The 17539-nt window shown below is 43.1% G+C and overlaps 1 protein-coding gene across 2 annotated transcripts in view; it reads right to left on the bottom strand.

The window, feature by feature from the left end:
* Positions 1-17007, bottom strand: part of LOC122556143 (NAD kinase-like) — a 63169-nt gene extending 46162 nt beyond the window's left edge. Inside the window, exons 1-3 of one of the 2 annotated variants that reach the window (XM_087993354.1) lie at positions 16871-17007; positions 8850-9034; positions 8333-8641 (exon numbers count right to left, since the gene is read on the bottom strand). In XM_087993354.1, the coding sequence (XP_087849480.1) occupies positions 8333-8637 (305 nt within the window). In that variant the 5' untranslated portion in view covers positions 8638-8641; positions 8850-9034; positions 16871-17007. The remainder of the gene's footprint in view (positions 1-8332; positions 8642-8849; positions 9035-16870) is intronic. The other variant, XM_043702635.2, reaches the window with a different exon arrangement.
* Positions 17008-17539: the final 532 nt, after the last annotated feature.

Genomic DNA, 17539 nt, shown 5'->3' with positions numbered 1-17539 from the left:
TAGGTCTGAAGGTTGATAAGTCCCCGGGGCCAGATGGTCTACATCCCAGGGTACTGAAGGAGGTGGCTCGAGAAATCGTGGATGCGTTGGTGATTATTTTCCAGAGTTCGATAGATTCGGGATCAGTTCCTGCGGATTGGAGGGTGGCTAATGTTGTACCACTTTTTAAGAAAGGTGGGAGAGAGAAAACAGGAAATTACAGACCAGTTAGTCTGACCTCAGTGATGGGGAAGATGCTGGAGTCTATTATATAGGATGAAATTACAACACATCTGGATAGCAGTAACATTATAGGTCAGAGAGTCAGCATGGATTTATTAAAGGAAAATCATGCTTGAATAATCTTCTGGAATTTTTTGAGGATGTAACTCTAAAGATGGACGAGGGAGATCCAGTAGATGTAGCGTACCTGGACTTTCAGAAAGCTTTTGATAAGGTCCCACATAGGAGGTTAGTGAGCAAAATTAGGGCACTGGGGCAAAGTACTAACTTGGATTGAAAGCTGGTTGGCTGACAGGAAACAAAGAGTAGTGATAAACGGCTCCATTTCGGAATGGCAGGCAGTGACCAGTGAGGTACTGCAGGGATCAGTACTGGGACCACAGCTTTTTACAATATATATGTTAATGATATAGAAGATGATATTAGCAATAACATTAGCAAATTTGCTGATGATACTAAGCTGGGTGGCAGGGTAAAACGTGATGAAGATGTTAGATTACAGGGTGACCTGGACAAGTTAGGCGAGTGGCCAGGTGTGTGCAGCTCTGGTCTCCAAATTTGAGGAAAGACATTCTGGCTATTGAGGGAGTGCAGCATAGGTTCACGAGGTCAATTCCTGGAATGGCAGGATTACCTTACACAAAGATTGGAGTGACTGGGCTTGTATACCCTTGAGTTTAGAAGACTGAGAGGGGATCTGATTGAGACGTATAATATTATTAAAGGATTGGACCCTCTGGGGGCAGGAAACATGTTTCCGCTAATGGGCAAGTGCCGAACCAGAGCACACAGCTTAAAAATACAGGGTAGACCATTTAGGACAGAGATGAGAAGTTTCTTCACCCAGAGAGTGGTGGCTGTGTGGAATGCTCTGCCCCGGAGGGCAGTGGAGGCCCAGTCTCTGGATTCATTTAAGAAAGAGTTGGATAGAGCTCTCAAGGATAGTGGAATCAAAGGTTATGCAAAAGAAAAAAAACAACAAAACCACAATCCTGACATTAATGCTGGATACTCACTCATCACAGAACTATCGAGCTGTACAGCACAGAAACAGACTCTTCATTCCAATTTGTCCATGCTGACCAGATATCCTAAATTAATCTCGTCCCATTTGCCCGTATAGCCCTCTAAACCCTTCCTATTCATATATCCATCCAGATGGATGGATAATGTTTAACTGTACCAGTCTCAACTACTTCACTAGCAACCTCATTCCATACATGCACCAATGAAAACATTGTCCACCAGGTTGCCATCCAAACACCCAACCCTCCCCCTGCCAACCCCTCAAACCCACACCCTCCAATCCCAGATTTCCACAAGATAGGCGAGTCCAGAATAAGACCCTGGTCATTCACTCCACCTATGCCGCTGAGGATTTCACAAACCTCCTTTAGATCACCCCTCAGCCTCCAATGTCAAGAGTGAACTTGCATTTAAAAAGCAGGGAAACATACTTCACAGAATCACAGAACTGTTATGGTGGAGAATGAGGCCACCTGACCCTTTGTGCATTAGCCTACTCAAACAAGAATCATTAAGTAGTGCCAATATCCTGCACTTACACAACATTTCTATCCAAATTATTATCCATGTCTCAATTCAGCCCTGACAAGACCACATTCTCAAGTTTTGCATTCTCTACTCAAACTATTGCTTCTTCCTCACATTGCCTTACTTCTTTTGATCTTTCGCTTTACATCTATGCCCGCTCATTCAATCCAGATGGCTCATGATTTTGAAAACCTCTACCAATCTCAGTTGAGCATTGTTCTCCCTAGAGAGAACAATCTCAATTTCTTCATTCTATCAAAACTGAAATTTCCTACTCCTTGTATTGTTTTTATAAATTGCTTCTACACTTTCCCCATGCTTTCATACCTTTCCTGTAATGAAGCACTCAAAACCATACACAACACACCAGCTGAGATCTAACAAGTGTCTTATATAAATTAAACATCTATAATACAGTAAGACATAGCATAAATGCGCTATTTAATCCATCAAATCTGCTCCATCATTCAATGAGATGATGGCTGATCTGATCATCCACTCCACTTTCCTGCCCTTTCTCCTTGACTCACTTACTAATTAAAAATCTCTCTCAGCCTTGAGTATACTTAAATGACCCAGCCACAACAGCCCGCTGTGGTAAAGAATTCTAGATTTACCATGCACAGAAGACATTCCTCTTAATCTTTACCATAAATGTGCAACCTTTCAGGTCCTAGACCCTGCCACAAGGGGAAGGAAACTTTCTGCATCTGTACTGTCAAATGTTCCAAGAATCAGAGTCATAGAGATGTACAGCATGGAAACAGACCCTTTGGTTCAACCTGTCCATGCCGACCAGATATCCCAACCCAATCTAGTCCCACCTGACAGCACCCGGCCCATATACCTCCAAACCCTTCCTATTCATATACCCATCTAAATGCCTTTTAAATGTTGCAATTGTATCAGCCTCCACCACTTCCTCTGACAGCCCATTCCATACACGTACCACCCTCTGCGTGAAACAGTTGCCTCTTAGGTCTCTTTTATATCTTTCCCCTCTCACCCTAAACCTATGCCATCTAGTTCTGGACTCCCCGACCCCAGGGAAAAGACTTTGTCTATTTATCCTATCCATGCCCCTCAATTTTGTAAACCTCTATAAGGTCACCCTTCAGCCTCCGACACTCCAGGGAAAACAGCCCCAGCCTGTTCAGCCTCTCCCTATAGCTCAAATCATCCAACCCAGGCGACAATATTAAGCATAGTCCCAGTCTACTCAACCTCCCTACATATGACAGTCTCTCCACACCAGGTATCAACCTAGTGAACCTTCTCTGGGCTGCCTCAAATGGCAGTATATCTTTCTTTAGAGAAAGGGCCAAACATTGGTCAGTCCAGTTGAAAGATTGTGAGCAGACCCTGAAATGTTTTCGCAAAACATCCCTACTTACATACTGTATTCCTTTTGAAATAAGTGCTAACATTCCATTTGCCTTCCCCATTACTCATTCCTCAAAGACTTGAGGTTGGCTAACATGGTGCCACTGTTCAAGAAAGGTGGTAAGGACAAGCCAGGGAACTATAGATCAGTGAGCCTGACCTCAGTGGTGGGCAAGTTGTTAGAGGGAATCCTGAGGGACAGGAGGTACATGTATTTGGAAAGGCAGGGACTGATTAGGGATAGTCAACATGGCTTTGTGCATGGGAAATCCTGTCTCACAAACTTGATTGAGATTTTTGAAGTAACAAAGAGGATTGATGAAGGCAGAACGTTAGATGTGATCTATATGGACATCAGTAAGGCGTTTGGCAAGGTTCCCCATGGGAAACTGGTTAGCAAGGTTAGATCTCACGGGAATACAGAGAGAACTAGCCATTTGGGTACAGAACTGGCTAAAAGGTAGAAGACAGAGGGTGGTGGTGGAGGGTTGTTTCTCAGACTGGAGGCCTGTGACCAGTGGAGTGGCACAAGGATCAGTGCTGGATCCACTATTTTTCATTTATATAAATGATTTGGATGGGAGTACAAGAGGTACAGTTAGTAAGTTTGCAGATGACACCAAAACTGGAGGTGTAGAGGACAGCGAAGGTTATCTCAGGTTACAATGGGATCTTGATCAGATGGGCCAATGGGCTGAGAAGTGGCAGATGGAGTGTGAGGTGTTGCATTTTGGGAAAGCAAATCTTAAGCAGGACTTAGACACTTAATGGCAAGGTCCTAGGGAGTGTTGCTAAACAGAGACCTTGGAGTGCAGGTTCATAGCTCCTTGAAAGTGGAGTCGCAGGTAGATAGGATAGTGAAGGCAGCATTTGGTATGCTTTCCTTTATTGGTCAGAGGATCGAATACAGGAGTTGGGAGGTCATGTTGCAGCTGTACAGGACATTGGTTAGGCCACTGTTGGAATACTGTGTACAATTCTGGTCTCCTTCCTATCTGAAAGATGTTGTGAAACTTGAAAGGGTTCAGAATAGAGTTACAAGGATGTTGCCTGGGTTGGAGGATTTGGGCTATAGGGAGAGGCTGGGGCTGTTTTCCACGGAACATCGGAGGCTGAGGGCTGACCTTATAGAGGTTTATAAAATCATGAGGGGCATGGATAGGACAGATAGACAAAGTCTTTTTCCTGGGATGGGGGGAGTCCAGAACTAGATGGCATAGGTTTAGGGTGAGAGTGGAAAGACATAAAAGAGACCTAAGGGGCAAATTTTTCACGCAGAGGGTGGTACGTGTATAGAATGAGCTGCCAGAGGATGTAGTGGAGGCTGGTACAATTGCAACAGTTAAAAGGCATCTGGATGGGAATACAAATAGGAAGAGTTTTGAGGGATATGGGCCAGGTGCTGGCAGGTGGGACTAGATTGGGTTGGGAAATCTGGTCTGCATGGACGAGTTGGACCGAAGGATCTGTTTCCATGTTGTACATCTCTATGACTCTACTCACTGAATGTGGATGCTAGCTTTTTGTGTTTCATGAATAAGCTCTCACAAATCCCTTTATTCTGTTTTTTTTGGCACTTTCTTCATTTAAGTAATATTCAGCTCCTCTATTCTTTCTGCCAAAGTGTATAAACTAATTTCTTATATTATATTCCAAAATTCTGCCCACTCAGTTAACCCATCTCTATCCATCTGCACTCTAAGTCATCCTCACCATTTGCCTCCCCACCTATTTTGTCATCTGCAAACTTAACTATGGCACACTTTCCTCATCCAAGTCATTCATCTATATTGTAAATAACTGTGGCCCCAGTACTGATCCCTCTGTCACACCACTAGTTACACATTGCCATTCTGAAAATGCCACCCATTCCACCTCCACGTCTTCTAATAGTTAGTCAATCCTCTACTCATGCTAATAGAGCATCACCAACAGCATGCTAATCTCCTTGCTCTTGTACTCTACACTCTAATTATAAAGACAAATACATCATGTTTTAGTAACTGCTGTTTCCACCGGTCATCCTTGTTCTGGGTACATATATACTCAGGGTGCTCTGCTCCAGCATCCCCTTTGGAACTGTGCCCGTTTTATATGATCTCTCAATATTCTTCCTACCGTAGAACAAAACTTCATACTTCTCTGCATTGAACTTCATCTGCCGTCTACCTACCCACTCCACCAACTTGTCAATGTCCTTCTGGAGTTCCACGCTGACCTCTCAGTTTACAATTCTTCCAAGATGTGTGTAATCTGCAAACTTTGAAATTGTTCCCTGCATGTCAAGATGCAGGCATTAATATATTATCAGGAAAAGCAAGCATCCCACAATTGTGTCCTGGAGAACTCCACTGTATACTTTCCTCCAGCCTGAAAATTATCGGTTTCCTATCAATCAGCCAATTTTTTAATCCACATTTCTACTTTTTAGCATGGCCTATAACGTTTCTCACAAGTCTGTTGTGCGTCAAATGCCTTCTGGAAATCCATGTATACCACATCAATACTACTACTCTCATCAATCCCTTCTGTTTCCTTTCTATAAAACTCCAAGTTAGTTAAACACAACTGTCCCTTTAGAAAGCGATGCTGACTCTTCCTTATCAACTTGACTTTTAGCATGTGACTATTAATTCTATCCAGAATAACAGTTTCCAGAAGCTTCCCCAACATTCAAATTAAACCAACTGGTCTGTAATTGCTAAGATTATCTCACAACTCTTCCCGAATAAGGCCATAAATGTTAGTAATTCTCCAGTCTTCTGGCACCTCCTCCAAATCCAGAGAAGACTGAATGATTTTCACCAGTTGACCTGCAATTTTAACTCGCTTCTTTCAAAATCTTGATTAATATCTAAAAGTTTAAAAATATTCAAGTTAAATTTTATATCCTGGGTTCAATTCCCGCCTCAGGCGACTGACTGTGTGGAGTTTGCACGTTCTCCCAGTGTCTGCATGGGTTTCCTCCGGGTGCTCCGGTTTCCTTCCACAGTCCAAAGATATGCAGGTAAGGTGAATTGGCCATGCTAAATTGCCCGTAGTGTTAGGCAAGGGGTAAATGTAGGGGTATGGGTGGGTTGCGCTTCAGCAGGTCGGTGTAGACTTGTTGGGCCGAAGGGCCTGTTTCCACACTGTAATGTAATCTAATCTAATATTATGTCAGCTACGGTGGATGCAAATGAACCAAACAAGTAAAAGCATTCCAGTACAAATTAGCAGCCAATCAGACCTCTATTTCTGCTTATTTATGGCCACTCTTATTTCACCATTTCAAAATATCACCAAACCCTATAGCTGATTACCTATTTCTAAAGTTATACTGTTATGAAATTTAAGGAGTGTACTGTACCTTTGAGAGCATGAATGCTGTTCTGCACTAAAAGCTTACAAACACCTGTGTATATGACTAGATAACAGTCTCTGTGGACTGGAAAATTGAAAACATGTAACATTTGGCTGTGAAATAGATACCAGAGTTGGTTGCTGTTTGGAGAACAGTTCAATTTTAACCAGTTTAAAATTATGCCCCAGGATACTAAAATCGAATTGAATTTTAATTTATTTTTACCAACATCAAACCAATGAGACAATCCAATGTTGGGGATAAAAAGGCAGGGATTTTGAAAATTAGACTCAACAACTGCCATCGAGAGAGAGACCCAAGACAATGAAACACTCTCTAGCAGCGGGAACTTTTCATATGAAACATCTTCACCGTAAAAAGAAAGACGACAACCCAGAGAATTTTTCAGATGCAAGACAAAAGACACCGAAGACTACAGCCGCTGTATGGTGTTAAAATTACATCAACTTAATATTTAAAAGTGTTTTATTGGAACAGTATTATTATTGAGTTGAAGGCAGGTAATAAGCAGTTAAGAGAAGGGGGGAGTTTAGACTTGTGAATGGTTGTTGTTTAATGCTCACTTTTAGAATTAAAGAAAATAACAATATATTCTTTAAATATGTTGTAACTATACCAGCCATGCCATTTTCCGTCAGCTCCACCTTCTGCATGAAGAGATTGCCCTTTTGGTCTCTTAAATTGCTCCCCTCTCACCTTAAACCTATGCTCTCTAGGTTTGGACTCCTCTATCTTGGGGAAACGATCTTAGCTATTCACCCTTTCTATGCACTTCGTGATTTTATAAATCTGTATAAGGTCACCCCTCAAACGCAGACGCTCGAGGGAAACTAGCCCCAACCTATTCAGCCTCTCCCTAGAGCTCGAACCCTCCAACCCCAGCAACATCCTTACTGAACCCTTTCAACTTTAACAACATCCAATATTCACAGAATGGCATTTTTTTTTACATGCAACAGTGAATCAGATGTTGTTATCCATTTACATCTACCTTAAAAATAATCAATATTTTTGCTTCCATCACTCTTTGGGGAATAGTTCCAAAGAATCACAACACTCCAAAAACAACTTTTACACCTCTTAAATGGGAAAACTTTTTTTAAAACTGAGTCTCGAAGCTCCAGTCTCTCCTACAAGAGGAAAGATCCTTCCAGTATCTCCACTCTAGTTCTTTTATCAATTACCTCAAAAGTTACAAATTACACAACACCAGGTTATAATGCAACAGGTTTAATTGGAAGCACTAGCTTTTGGAGCACCACTCCTTCATCAGGTGGTTGTGGAGTGCACAATTGTAAGACCCAATTTATAGCAAAAGTTTACAGAGTGCACTTTACAACTGTAAACTTTTGCTATAGATTCTATATCTTACAATTGTGCAATCCACAACCACCTGAAGGAGCGGCACTCCAAAAGCTAGTGCTTTCAATTAAACCTGTTACATTATAACCTGGTGTTGTGTGATTTGTAACTTGGTACATTCCAGTCCAACACTGGCATCTCCAAATCATGACCTCAAATGTAGGTCCTCGTAACAACTATGCCAGCAAAATACCTCGTATCTTTGAACATTTATTGAACTTCCACTTCTCTACTCCCAAAAACAATCCCAACTACAAATCTCTTCATATAAGAGGTCATCTCAGTAATTCTAGTAACGCTTCTCTGCACCATTTTCAAAGCTACAGCACTGGTTGTTCCAGGTGGGTGATATTATTTCCACAGGATATCAAAATATTGACTGTTCCTAAAGGGCGAGGGTGCTGACCATGTCTGCAGAGAGTGAAGAGTTAAGTACCATTACTGTACCTGTGTCCAACCTTTCGATGGGTCTTACTTTTCCGTGGAGATTTTTCTACCTGCTCCCGTCTCTTGGGTGACATTTGGTCCCGTTTCTTCAATGAAACAGATTCCTGTTTTTCATCAGTTGGCATGGATGTTTGTGCTCCCTTCTTGTATGATCGCCCACATCGGCTACGTTCCCACACCTCTTCGCCCGGACAGGCCTTGTGTTCAGGCTGGGATTGGGGTTGAGGCTGAGACCTAGTCTCTGAGGGGTTTTGGGACATTTCTGCCCCATTTAGGGCACTGCCATTATCTGCTGCATCCATCATAAAACTATTGAGGAAGAAAAAATACAAAATACAAAATAAAATGATGGACAAATAAATGAAAATAATTTAGATCAATATTTGCACTACACAAAAATATGCAATTCGAATTGGTTACATCACAACTAACATTAGTCTGGTAATCACATTGTTGCCCCTACATCAGAAGGTCAACCCGAGTGAAAATATCCAAATGAATGAGATAAGAATCTGACCTTTACCAGGATATTTGTGCTTGTGATATTTGGCTACTGGTTCAGTTGCTGTGATCTTGCCTCAGTTCAACCTTCTCAATAGCCCAGCATGTAGAGAGCATTGCATCAGCTGTTAGTTGATTCCTGTTCTGCCTGCATGATGACTACAAGTAGCAAGATCTAAAGTGTAAGGATAGCTGGGGTTCCTACACAAGGTTAAAGACCACATGGAGAAAAAAATTAAAGATTAGAAAATCAGAGGGTGGCATAGTGGATCAGTAGTTAGCACTGCTGCCTCACAGCGGCAAGGACCCGGGTTCAAATCCAGCTCCAGGCAACTGTCCGTGTAAAGGTTATGCATTCTCCCTACATTTGCATGGATTTCCTCCGGGTGCTCCGGTTTCCTCCAACAGTCCAAAGATGTGCAGGTTAGGTGGATTGACCATGCTACAATTGTCCCAGTGTTCAGGGGACTGTAGGTTAGATGCATTAGTCAGGGGTAAAAAGAGAGTAGGGGAATGGATCTGGTGGATTACTCTTCAGAGGGTTTGCGTGGACATGTTGGGCTGAAGGGCCTGTTTCTACACTGTAGGGATTCTATTCTTTAAAAAAAAGGTAATAAAGGTAACCACGTATACTACATCACAACACTAAGATATGGGAACAGAAATATTCACAATCCTTCAAATCTGCTTCACCAATCATTGCTGACAGGTTTTTCAACACTATTCTCTTGCCATTGCCCAATAATCCTTGATCCCCTTCCTATCAATAATTTATCTATCGCAGTTTTAAATACACTCAGTAGCGTGGCTTCCACTACCTTCTACAGCAATGAGTTCCACAGATTCACATCTTCATCTGTTTTAAACGTTTCTCCCTTCATTCTGAGATCGTGCCCCAAAGTACTCTCTTACTACTGATCCCTGTGGAACGCGACTAAATCACTGATGACCATCCTGAAAAAAGACCCCTTTATCCTCACTTTGTCTCCTGCAAGTCAGCCAACCCCCATTCCATACTAGTACCTTGCCTCCAACATCATGGACTCCCTAGAGTGTGGTTCAAGAAACATATGCAAGTGAGCCAAGTTATGAACTAGACGGATAGAAATTTTTAATTGATTGATTGGTTGGGGGCAAGACTGAGGTTTATTATCCCTATCAAAGTATTCTGATGAATATGATGTTATGCCACTTAATACACTGTAGTTCCTGTGGTGAATATACTCAGTGTTGTTAGCGAGAGGAACTCCAGATTTATGAAGCAAAGGATCAGTAATATATTTCCCCACCAGAATACTATGGCTTAGAAGTGGAATTGCAGGTGTCACATCCCATGCAAAAAAAGTGCCGGAGTAGTTGAGCCTGATATTTCACATTTTATGATCCCAGCTAACAAATCTCAATTCCACATTCCTGCCCTGCCCACTTACCACCTCCAATGATCCCATGAAAGGATCAATACCTATTTCTCTTGAAGACGTTTAAAAACAAAGTATGCAATTAAAAAGCTTTGTAAATCTTTCCTGAATCTAGAAATTTCTCCTCACTTCAGTGCTTAGTGATTGACCTTATGCCTGGAGACTGTGTCCTGGTTCAAAAATCCACAGCCAGAGGAAAGATAACCTGACTCTATTGTCATGTCCCTTCAGAATCACGCATACTCAACTAAATCACATCTCATTTTTCTGAACTCAGAATTGGAGACCCAATTTACTGAATCTCACCTTCTCATTCCAAGAGCAGCTTGCTGTCCTTGATTCTCCATTCAGGTAATTCAGATTGTGGCTTTTCAGCTGGTCTCGAACGAGACTAAGCTCGCTGCTGCAGTATCACTTACAAATTATATACACACTGCAGCCATGATGCACTGGTGAATCATGCGAACACATGAATGGGAAGCCAAAACAAGCACACTACTTTGTCCTGGAAGGGGAATTGCTTCAGATTTTTTGATATTCTCTCAGTTTGGTCAGTTTTCCACTTTGTCTGGTAGGTGGCAGTGTTGCGACTATACTGGGACAGTTTAGTCTAGATACAGCTAGCTCTGGGGAGCACATCATCAGCACTGCCAGTTGTTTTTTCCCCCACAGCCTTTGCTTTGAGTGATTCATTTAGGGTGATAAGATTAGGTTGAAGACTGGCTTCTGTAATGATGGTACTTTAGAAGGAAGAGATTGGATCACTTTTTCAAAACTTCCACCAAAAAGATTGTGTGTTTGTTTTTGGTGCTCTCTTGCTTGGCTGTGCTATTAGAGCTTTGAGATGCTTATAGAACTTCTAGTTAGTTATTTAACTGTCTATAAGTAAACAAAATTCACTGCAGAAACTTTGATCAGCACCATGATTGTGAGAATACTTAGCTATGACTACAACATGTTGCTACAGTTATTGAACATCCATGTGGTCTTACTCAGTAGCTTCACAAGGTTGGTTGTGCTTATGAAGATACGTGAAGAAAGTGAGGACTGCAGATGTTGGAGATCAGAGAGTTGAGACAGTGTGTGGTGCTGGAAAAGCACAGCAGGTCATGCAGCATCCGAGGAGCAGGAGAATCGACATTTCGGGCAGGAGCCCTTCATTCCTGGATTAGTGCTGGATTTATCCCCTTTGCATGCTGGTATTGCCACAAAACACAATCTTCCCAAGTCCTGTGCAGTGGTCATTCCTACCAAGTTCATCATGGACTGATGCACCTGCAATAACGGTGTGACACACTGTATCCCTTTGCCTGTTCTGCAGTTGATGATATTTTGGTTTGTGCTTTATCTGCATCGCTGATGGTAGCCCTATGAGGAGCAAGGAACTCCTAGTGACATTGATCAAGTGATCATTGGAGCACTCAAGCTTCTCCTCATATCAAGCAAGACAAGGCGCACCCAGTCCTCACTGGTTCTGTTTCTAGCTAATATTTTGGGACGTGTCAAGATTGGAAGACCATTCAACAACAAGTCATATCTGCACTCAATCTTCCACTTCACAGCTAATCCCCAGGAATTACATTGGAGATGTCCTGTCCCACCAGATATCATAATAGTTGGCACAGTGATGTACAATTGGGAAGGTTTGGCCCTGGGAGTCATTTATGAAGTCTCATCAGATCAAATTTCAAAGGAAACCTGTGGATTAGCATCCACCACCCTCCCTCAGCTAAATAACGTTGAACATACTTGGTATATTGAATCTCAGAAAGGTAGGGGAATTCAGTGTGACAAAGTAACATTGTAGCATTACTCTTGACTGAGCTGACCAAGTCCTCAAAGTCACAGCTGATCGGTGGTGATGTGGGGGCAAAAATCAAGGGAAGAATCCTCCTAACCTCATCTTCATTTGTACAATGAAACAATCAGCAACAGCCATTCCCACATCAGACCTTAGTGAAGATGCAGTGAAGATGGAAGGTGCTTGCAGCAGCATGATGGTTCTAGTCATTGTGGCTCAACACATCGAATTCTAATCTGCTACCCAGTAAAGATATGTCACACCCAGGGTTATTTATAAAATCCACACACAAAACAATAAAACGAGTCAAAACAGCAACATATGCAAAAACGATCACTGTGTCGTCCCGTTTCCCTATCCCATATCAGACGAAGCAAACGCTGAAAGAGAGACAGACAGCAAGAGGGAGAGAGACCAAATTATTTGACTCAATCACATGGCTTTGATGATTGTGCTCCAAATATTTGGATATTCAAGAAATTTAAATACATTCCAATTTAATCATGATAACATATCTGAAACTGTCACAAGTGGGTGACTGAAACAAGATGCCTTCAACCCAGACAAGAGTTAAGGTTGCCAGATGGCCCCTATACCATGTACAGTCTACCTCAATAGTCAACTGCCTTTTGAATGGTTTTTAATACTTGTACCAAACAAATAAAAACTCTAACCTAAGTTGACTCTGCACAAAAAATGAACTAGGCAAAAGTGAGGACTGCAGATGCTAGAAATCAGAGTCCAGATTAGACTGGTGCTGGAGAAGCACAGCCGGTCAGGCAGCATCCGAGAAGCAGGAAAATTGACGTTTCAGGCCAAAGCCCTTCATTAGGAACTATGCCCCTACTACTGAGTAAAGAAACTACCTCTGACATCTGTCCTACATCTATCACCCCTCAATTTAAAGCTATGTCCTCTCATGCTCGCCATCACCATCAAAAGGGCTCTCACTAGCCACCCTATCTAACCCTCTGATTATCTTGTATGTCTCAATTAAGTCACCTCTCAACCTTCTTCTCTCCAAGGAAAACAGCCTCAAGTCCCTCAGCCTTTCCTCATATGACCTTCCCTCCATACTAGGCAAGATCCTAGTAAAGCTCCTCTGAACACATTCCAAAACTTCCACATCCTTCTTATAATGCAGTGACCAGAACTCTATGCAATACACCAAGCACCAGAGTTCAGTAAAGCTGCAGCATTACCTCATGGTTCCGAAACTCAATCCCTCGACTAACAAAAGGAAACACATTGTATGCCATCTTAACAACTCTATCAATCTGGGTGGCAACTTTCAGGGACGTACATGGACACCAAGATTTCTCTGCTCATTTACACTACCAAGAATCTTACCATTAGCCCAGTACTCTGCATTCCTGTTGCTCCTTCCAAAGTGAATTACTTCACACTGTTCTGCATTAAACTCCATTTACCACCTCTCAGCCTAGCTCTGCAGCTTATGTCCCTCTGTAACCTACAACAGCGTTCTGCACTATCGACAATTCTACCAACCTTAGTGTCATCCGCAAATTTACTAACCCATCCTTCTATGCCCTCATCCAGGTAGTTTATAAAAATGACAAATAGCAGTGAATCCAAAATAGATCCTTCCAGTACCCCATTAGTTACTGGACTCCAGGATGAACATTTCCCATCAATCGCCACAGTCTTCTTTTAGCTAGCTAATTTCTGATCCAAACTGCTGAATCACTCTCAATCCATGCCTCTGTATTTGTTCAATAGCCACCATGGGGAACCTGAGCAAATGCCTTACTGAAATCCAAATACCATTAAACTCATCTACCTGTTTGATTACCTTCTCAAAGTCCTCTAAAGTTTGTGAGGCATGACCAACCCTTCACAAAACAGGACTGACTATCCCTAATCAACTTTGTCCTTTCTAGATGATTATAAAACCCTCATAATCTTTTCCAACACACTAACCACAACCAAAGTAAGGTTCACTAGTTTGCGATTACCAGTGTTGTCACTACTCCGCTTCTTAGAGAACAATACGATCCTCAGTTTGGAGATGACTGCCGGGTTGCTGCCTGTTCTGCAAGTCACTCCCAATCTCTTCAATTCTGCAGCCAAGAGACTCAGCCTGTCCTTGAATGTTGCCAAAACAAAATTCATATCAACCCAGTCCTGTTCAGCTAAATATTCCACATTCCAAACAAAATGTTCAAGGAGACACCCTGGACTATGTTGACCACTTCCTGTATCTTGGCAGCAACATCGCTGAAAATGTCAGCATTGATAAGATCCAACTACCAGATCAAGCATTGCCAATCCAGCTTTCTACAAGCTACAACACTAAGTGTTAACAGAGACAGAAAAATCCCAGTATTCAGAGCAGTTGTCATCATTGCACTCCAGTACCGTAATGATTGTGCACCAGCAACAAAAGCATTACAGAAATTCCGCCAACAATGCCTCCACTTTATCTCCCAGATTCAAAAGATCCTTCAAACAAACATTCGCACCCTTTTGATATTACTTCACAAATATTCAGAAAAAAAACACTCCTGAAAAATCAACTAAAATGAACAGAACATTTGGACTCACTCACCAAGTGATGAGTCCTACCCGCTAGCTAACAAGGCCCACTTTGAAGAAAGACCAAAGTGAAGCATAAATCTCCTCTCTCTCTCTCTCTCTCTACAAATGCTACTAAAATACTGCATATTTGTTCCAGCACCCAAGGAATTAAAAAAAGTACTGCAAATGTTAGAGATCTAAAGTAATTTCCCATAGAAGATTCATAAGAGACTTAATGTTTACTTTGCCTCTCTTTAGAGGTGCTAGAGCAGAAAATGTGTTGCTGGAAAAGTGCAGCAGGTCAGGCAGCATCCAAGGAGCAGGTGAATCGACGTTTCGGGCATGAGCCCTTTTTCAAGAATGAGGAAAATGTGCCAAGCAGGCTAAGTTAAAAGGTAGGGAGGAGGACGTTGGAAATGCGATAAGTGGAAGGAGGTTAAGGTGAGGGAGGGTGATAGGCCGGAGTGGGGGATGGGGACAGAGAGGTCAGGAAGAAGATTGCAGGTTAGGAAGATGGTGCCGAGTTTGAGGGTTGGGACTCAGACAAGGTGGAGGGAGGGGATTGAGGAAACTGGAGAAATCTGAGTTCATCCCTTGTGGCTGGAGGGTTCCTAGGCGGAAGATGAGGCGCTCTTCCTCCAGCCGTCGTGTTGCAATGGTCTGGAGATGGAGGAGTCCTTGGTGGAGTGGGAGGGGGAGTTGAAGTGTTGAGCCACGGGGTGGTTGGTCCAGGTGTCCCAGAAGTGTTCTCTGAAACATTCCGCAAGTAGACAGCCTGTCTCCCCAATATAGAGAGGCCACATCGGGTGCAGCGGATGCAGTAAATGATGTGTGTGGAGGTGCAGTGAATTTGTGGCGGATATGGAAGGATCTCTTGGGGCCTTGGAGGGAAGTAAGGGGGGGGGGGGGGGGGGGGGAGAAAAAGAGGTGTGGCCGCAAGTTTTGCATTTCTTGCGGTTGCAGGGGAAAGTGCCAGGAGTGGAGGTTGGGTTGGTGGAGGGTGTGGACTGACAAGGGAGTCACAGAGGGAGTGGTCTTGTCGGAACACTGATAGGGGAGGGGAGGGAAATATACCCCTGATGGTGGGGTCCGTTTGGAGGTGATGGAAATGACGACAGATGATACAACGTATATGGAGGTTGGTGGGGTGGTAGGTGAGGGCCAATGGGGTTCTGTCCTGGTGGCGATTGGAGGGGCAGGGCTCAAGGGTGGAGGAGCAGGAAGTGGAGGAGATGCGGTGGAGAGCATTATCGATCACGTCTGGGGGGAAAATGCAGTCTTTGAAGAAGGAGGTCATCTGGGTTATTCGGTATTGGTCCTGGAGATGAAGGAATTGGGAATATGGGATGGCATTTTTACAGGGAGCAGGGTGGGAGGAGGTGTAGTCTAGGTAGCTGCAGGAGTCAGTCTGTTCAACACTTCAACTCCCCCTCCCACTCCACCAAGGACATGCAGGTCCTTGGACTCCTCCATCACCAGACCATAGCAACACGACGGCTGGAGGAAGAGTGCCTCATCTTCCGCCTAGGAACCCTCCAACCACAAGGGATGAACTCAGATTTCTCCAGTTTCCTCATTTCCCCTCCCCCCACCTTGTCTCAATCCCACCCCTCAAACTCAGCACCACCTTCCTAACCTGCAATCTTCTTCCTGACCTCCCCACCCCCACTCCAGCCTATCACCCTCACCTTAACCACCTTCCACCTATCGCATTCCCAACATCCCTCCCCCAAGTCCCTCCTCCCTATCTTTCATCTTAGCCTGCTGGACACACTTTCCTCATTATTGAAGAAGGGCTCATGCCCGATACGTCAATTCTCCTGCTCCTTGGATGCTGCCTGACCTCCTGCACTTTTCCAGCAACACATTTTCAGCTCTGATCTCCAGTCCTCACTTTCTCTTAGAAGCTGCCAGACCAAGTTTCTCATATAATTTTATTATTACAGGATATTACAAAGCATTAATACATGCAACCATACCAAGATATGAAAATACTATTAACATTTAAATTTAGTATAAGTATTTTAATTAAAATGAAATTAATATTATGCATCATATTGTTTCTATTATGATTAACAATAACACTAACCACAAATTATACCGTATTCTATGATATTGGAATTATATTGTATTGGAATTATATCAATGATTGATAAAATTAAACCTTCTTGACCATTATTTGTTAACATTCATATTAATACATTTCCTGAGCCAGGGGTGAAGGCCTGGAGAAGCCTGTGAAACAAGGAGGGGAGAGGGAAACTTTCTCCTTCGCTTTACCTGCAGAGCGAGGAGCAGCCAAAGCCTGAAACGCGAGAGGAGGGCGAGCCGACCGCAGCTTCACCGTACGCCACCCTCCCAGCGCCACAGGCTGTTACTCAGTCCCAGCAAGCGTCACTACCCCTATTTTAGCGCTCGCCACCCACCCGCCAGTAACAACAGCTCTCATTCGCCGCTGTCTGTCCAGTTACAGGATTGGCCATCGTAACCGAGGACGCTGGTTGGTTCATCCAATTCTTTCCTCTGATTGGTTCATCCAATTCTTTCCTTTGATTGGTTGAGCGTGCTGAATCCCGAATAGTTCCCGCGCATATGTCGAGCATACGACTTGGATTGTTTAGTGATGCTAAGTGAGCTTGGGCTTAAACAAGGTGCTGGTGGTTACAAATTACTAACTTATTGCAATTTGGGCATTGAAAATTGCGTGTATTAAAGAAAGTCTGGACAAAGTCAAAAATTAGGTAAAAGCAATGACTACAGATGGAAACCAGATTCTGGTTTAGGTTGGTGCTGGAAAAGCACAGCAGTTCAGGCAGCATCCGAGGAGCAGGAAAATCGATGTTGGATGAAACGTCGATTTTCCTGCCCTTCGGATGCTGCCTGAACTGCTGTGCTTTTCCAGCACCACTATAATCCAAAATTAAAAATTACACCACCAGGTTTATTTGG

Source organism: Chiloscyllium plagiosum, unplaced genomic scaffold (assembly GCF_037043375.1).
Source record: "Chiloscyllium plagiosum isolate Xiang-an unplaced genomic scaffold, Cpla_swu_hap1 HiC_scaffold_13, whole genome shotgun sequence".
Classification (NCBI taxonomy): Eukaryota; Metazoa; Chordata; class Chondrichthyes; order Orectolobiformes; family Hemiscylliidae; genus Chiloscyllium; species Chiloscyllium plagiosum.
This window is presented reverse-complemented; position numbering and strand designations above follow the sequence as displayed.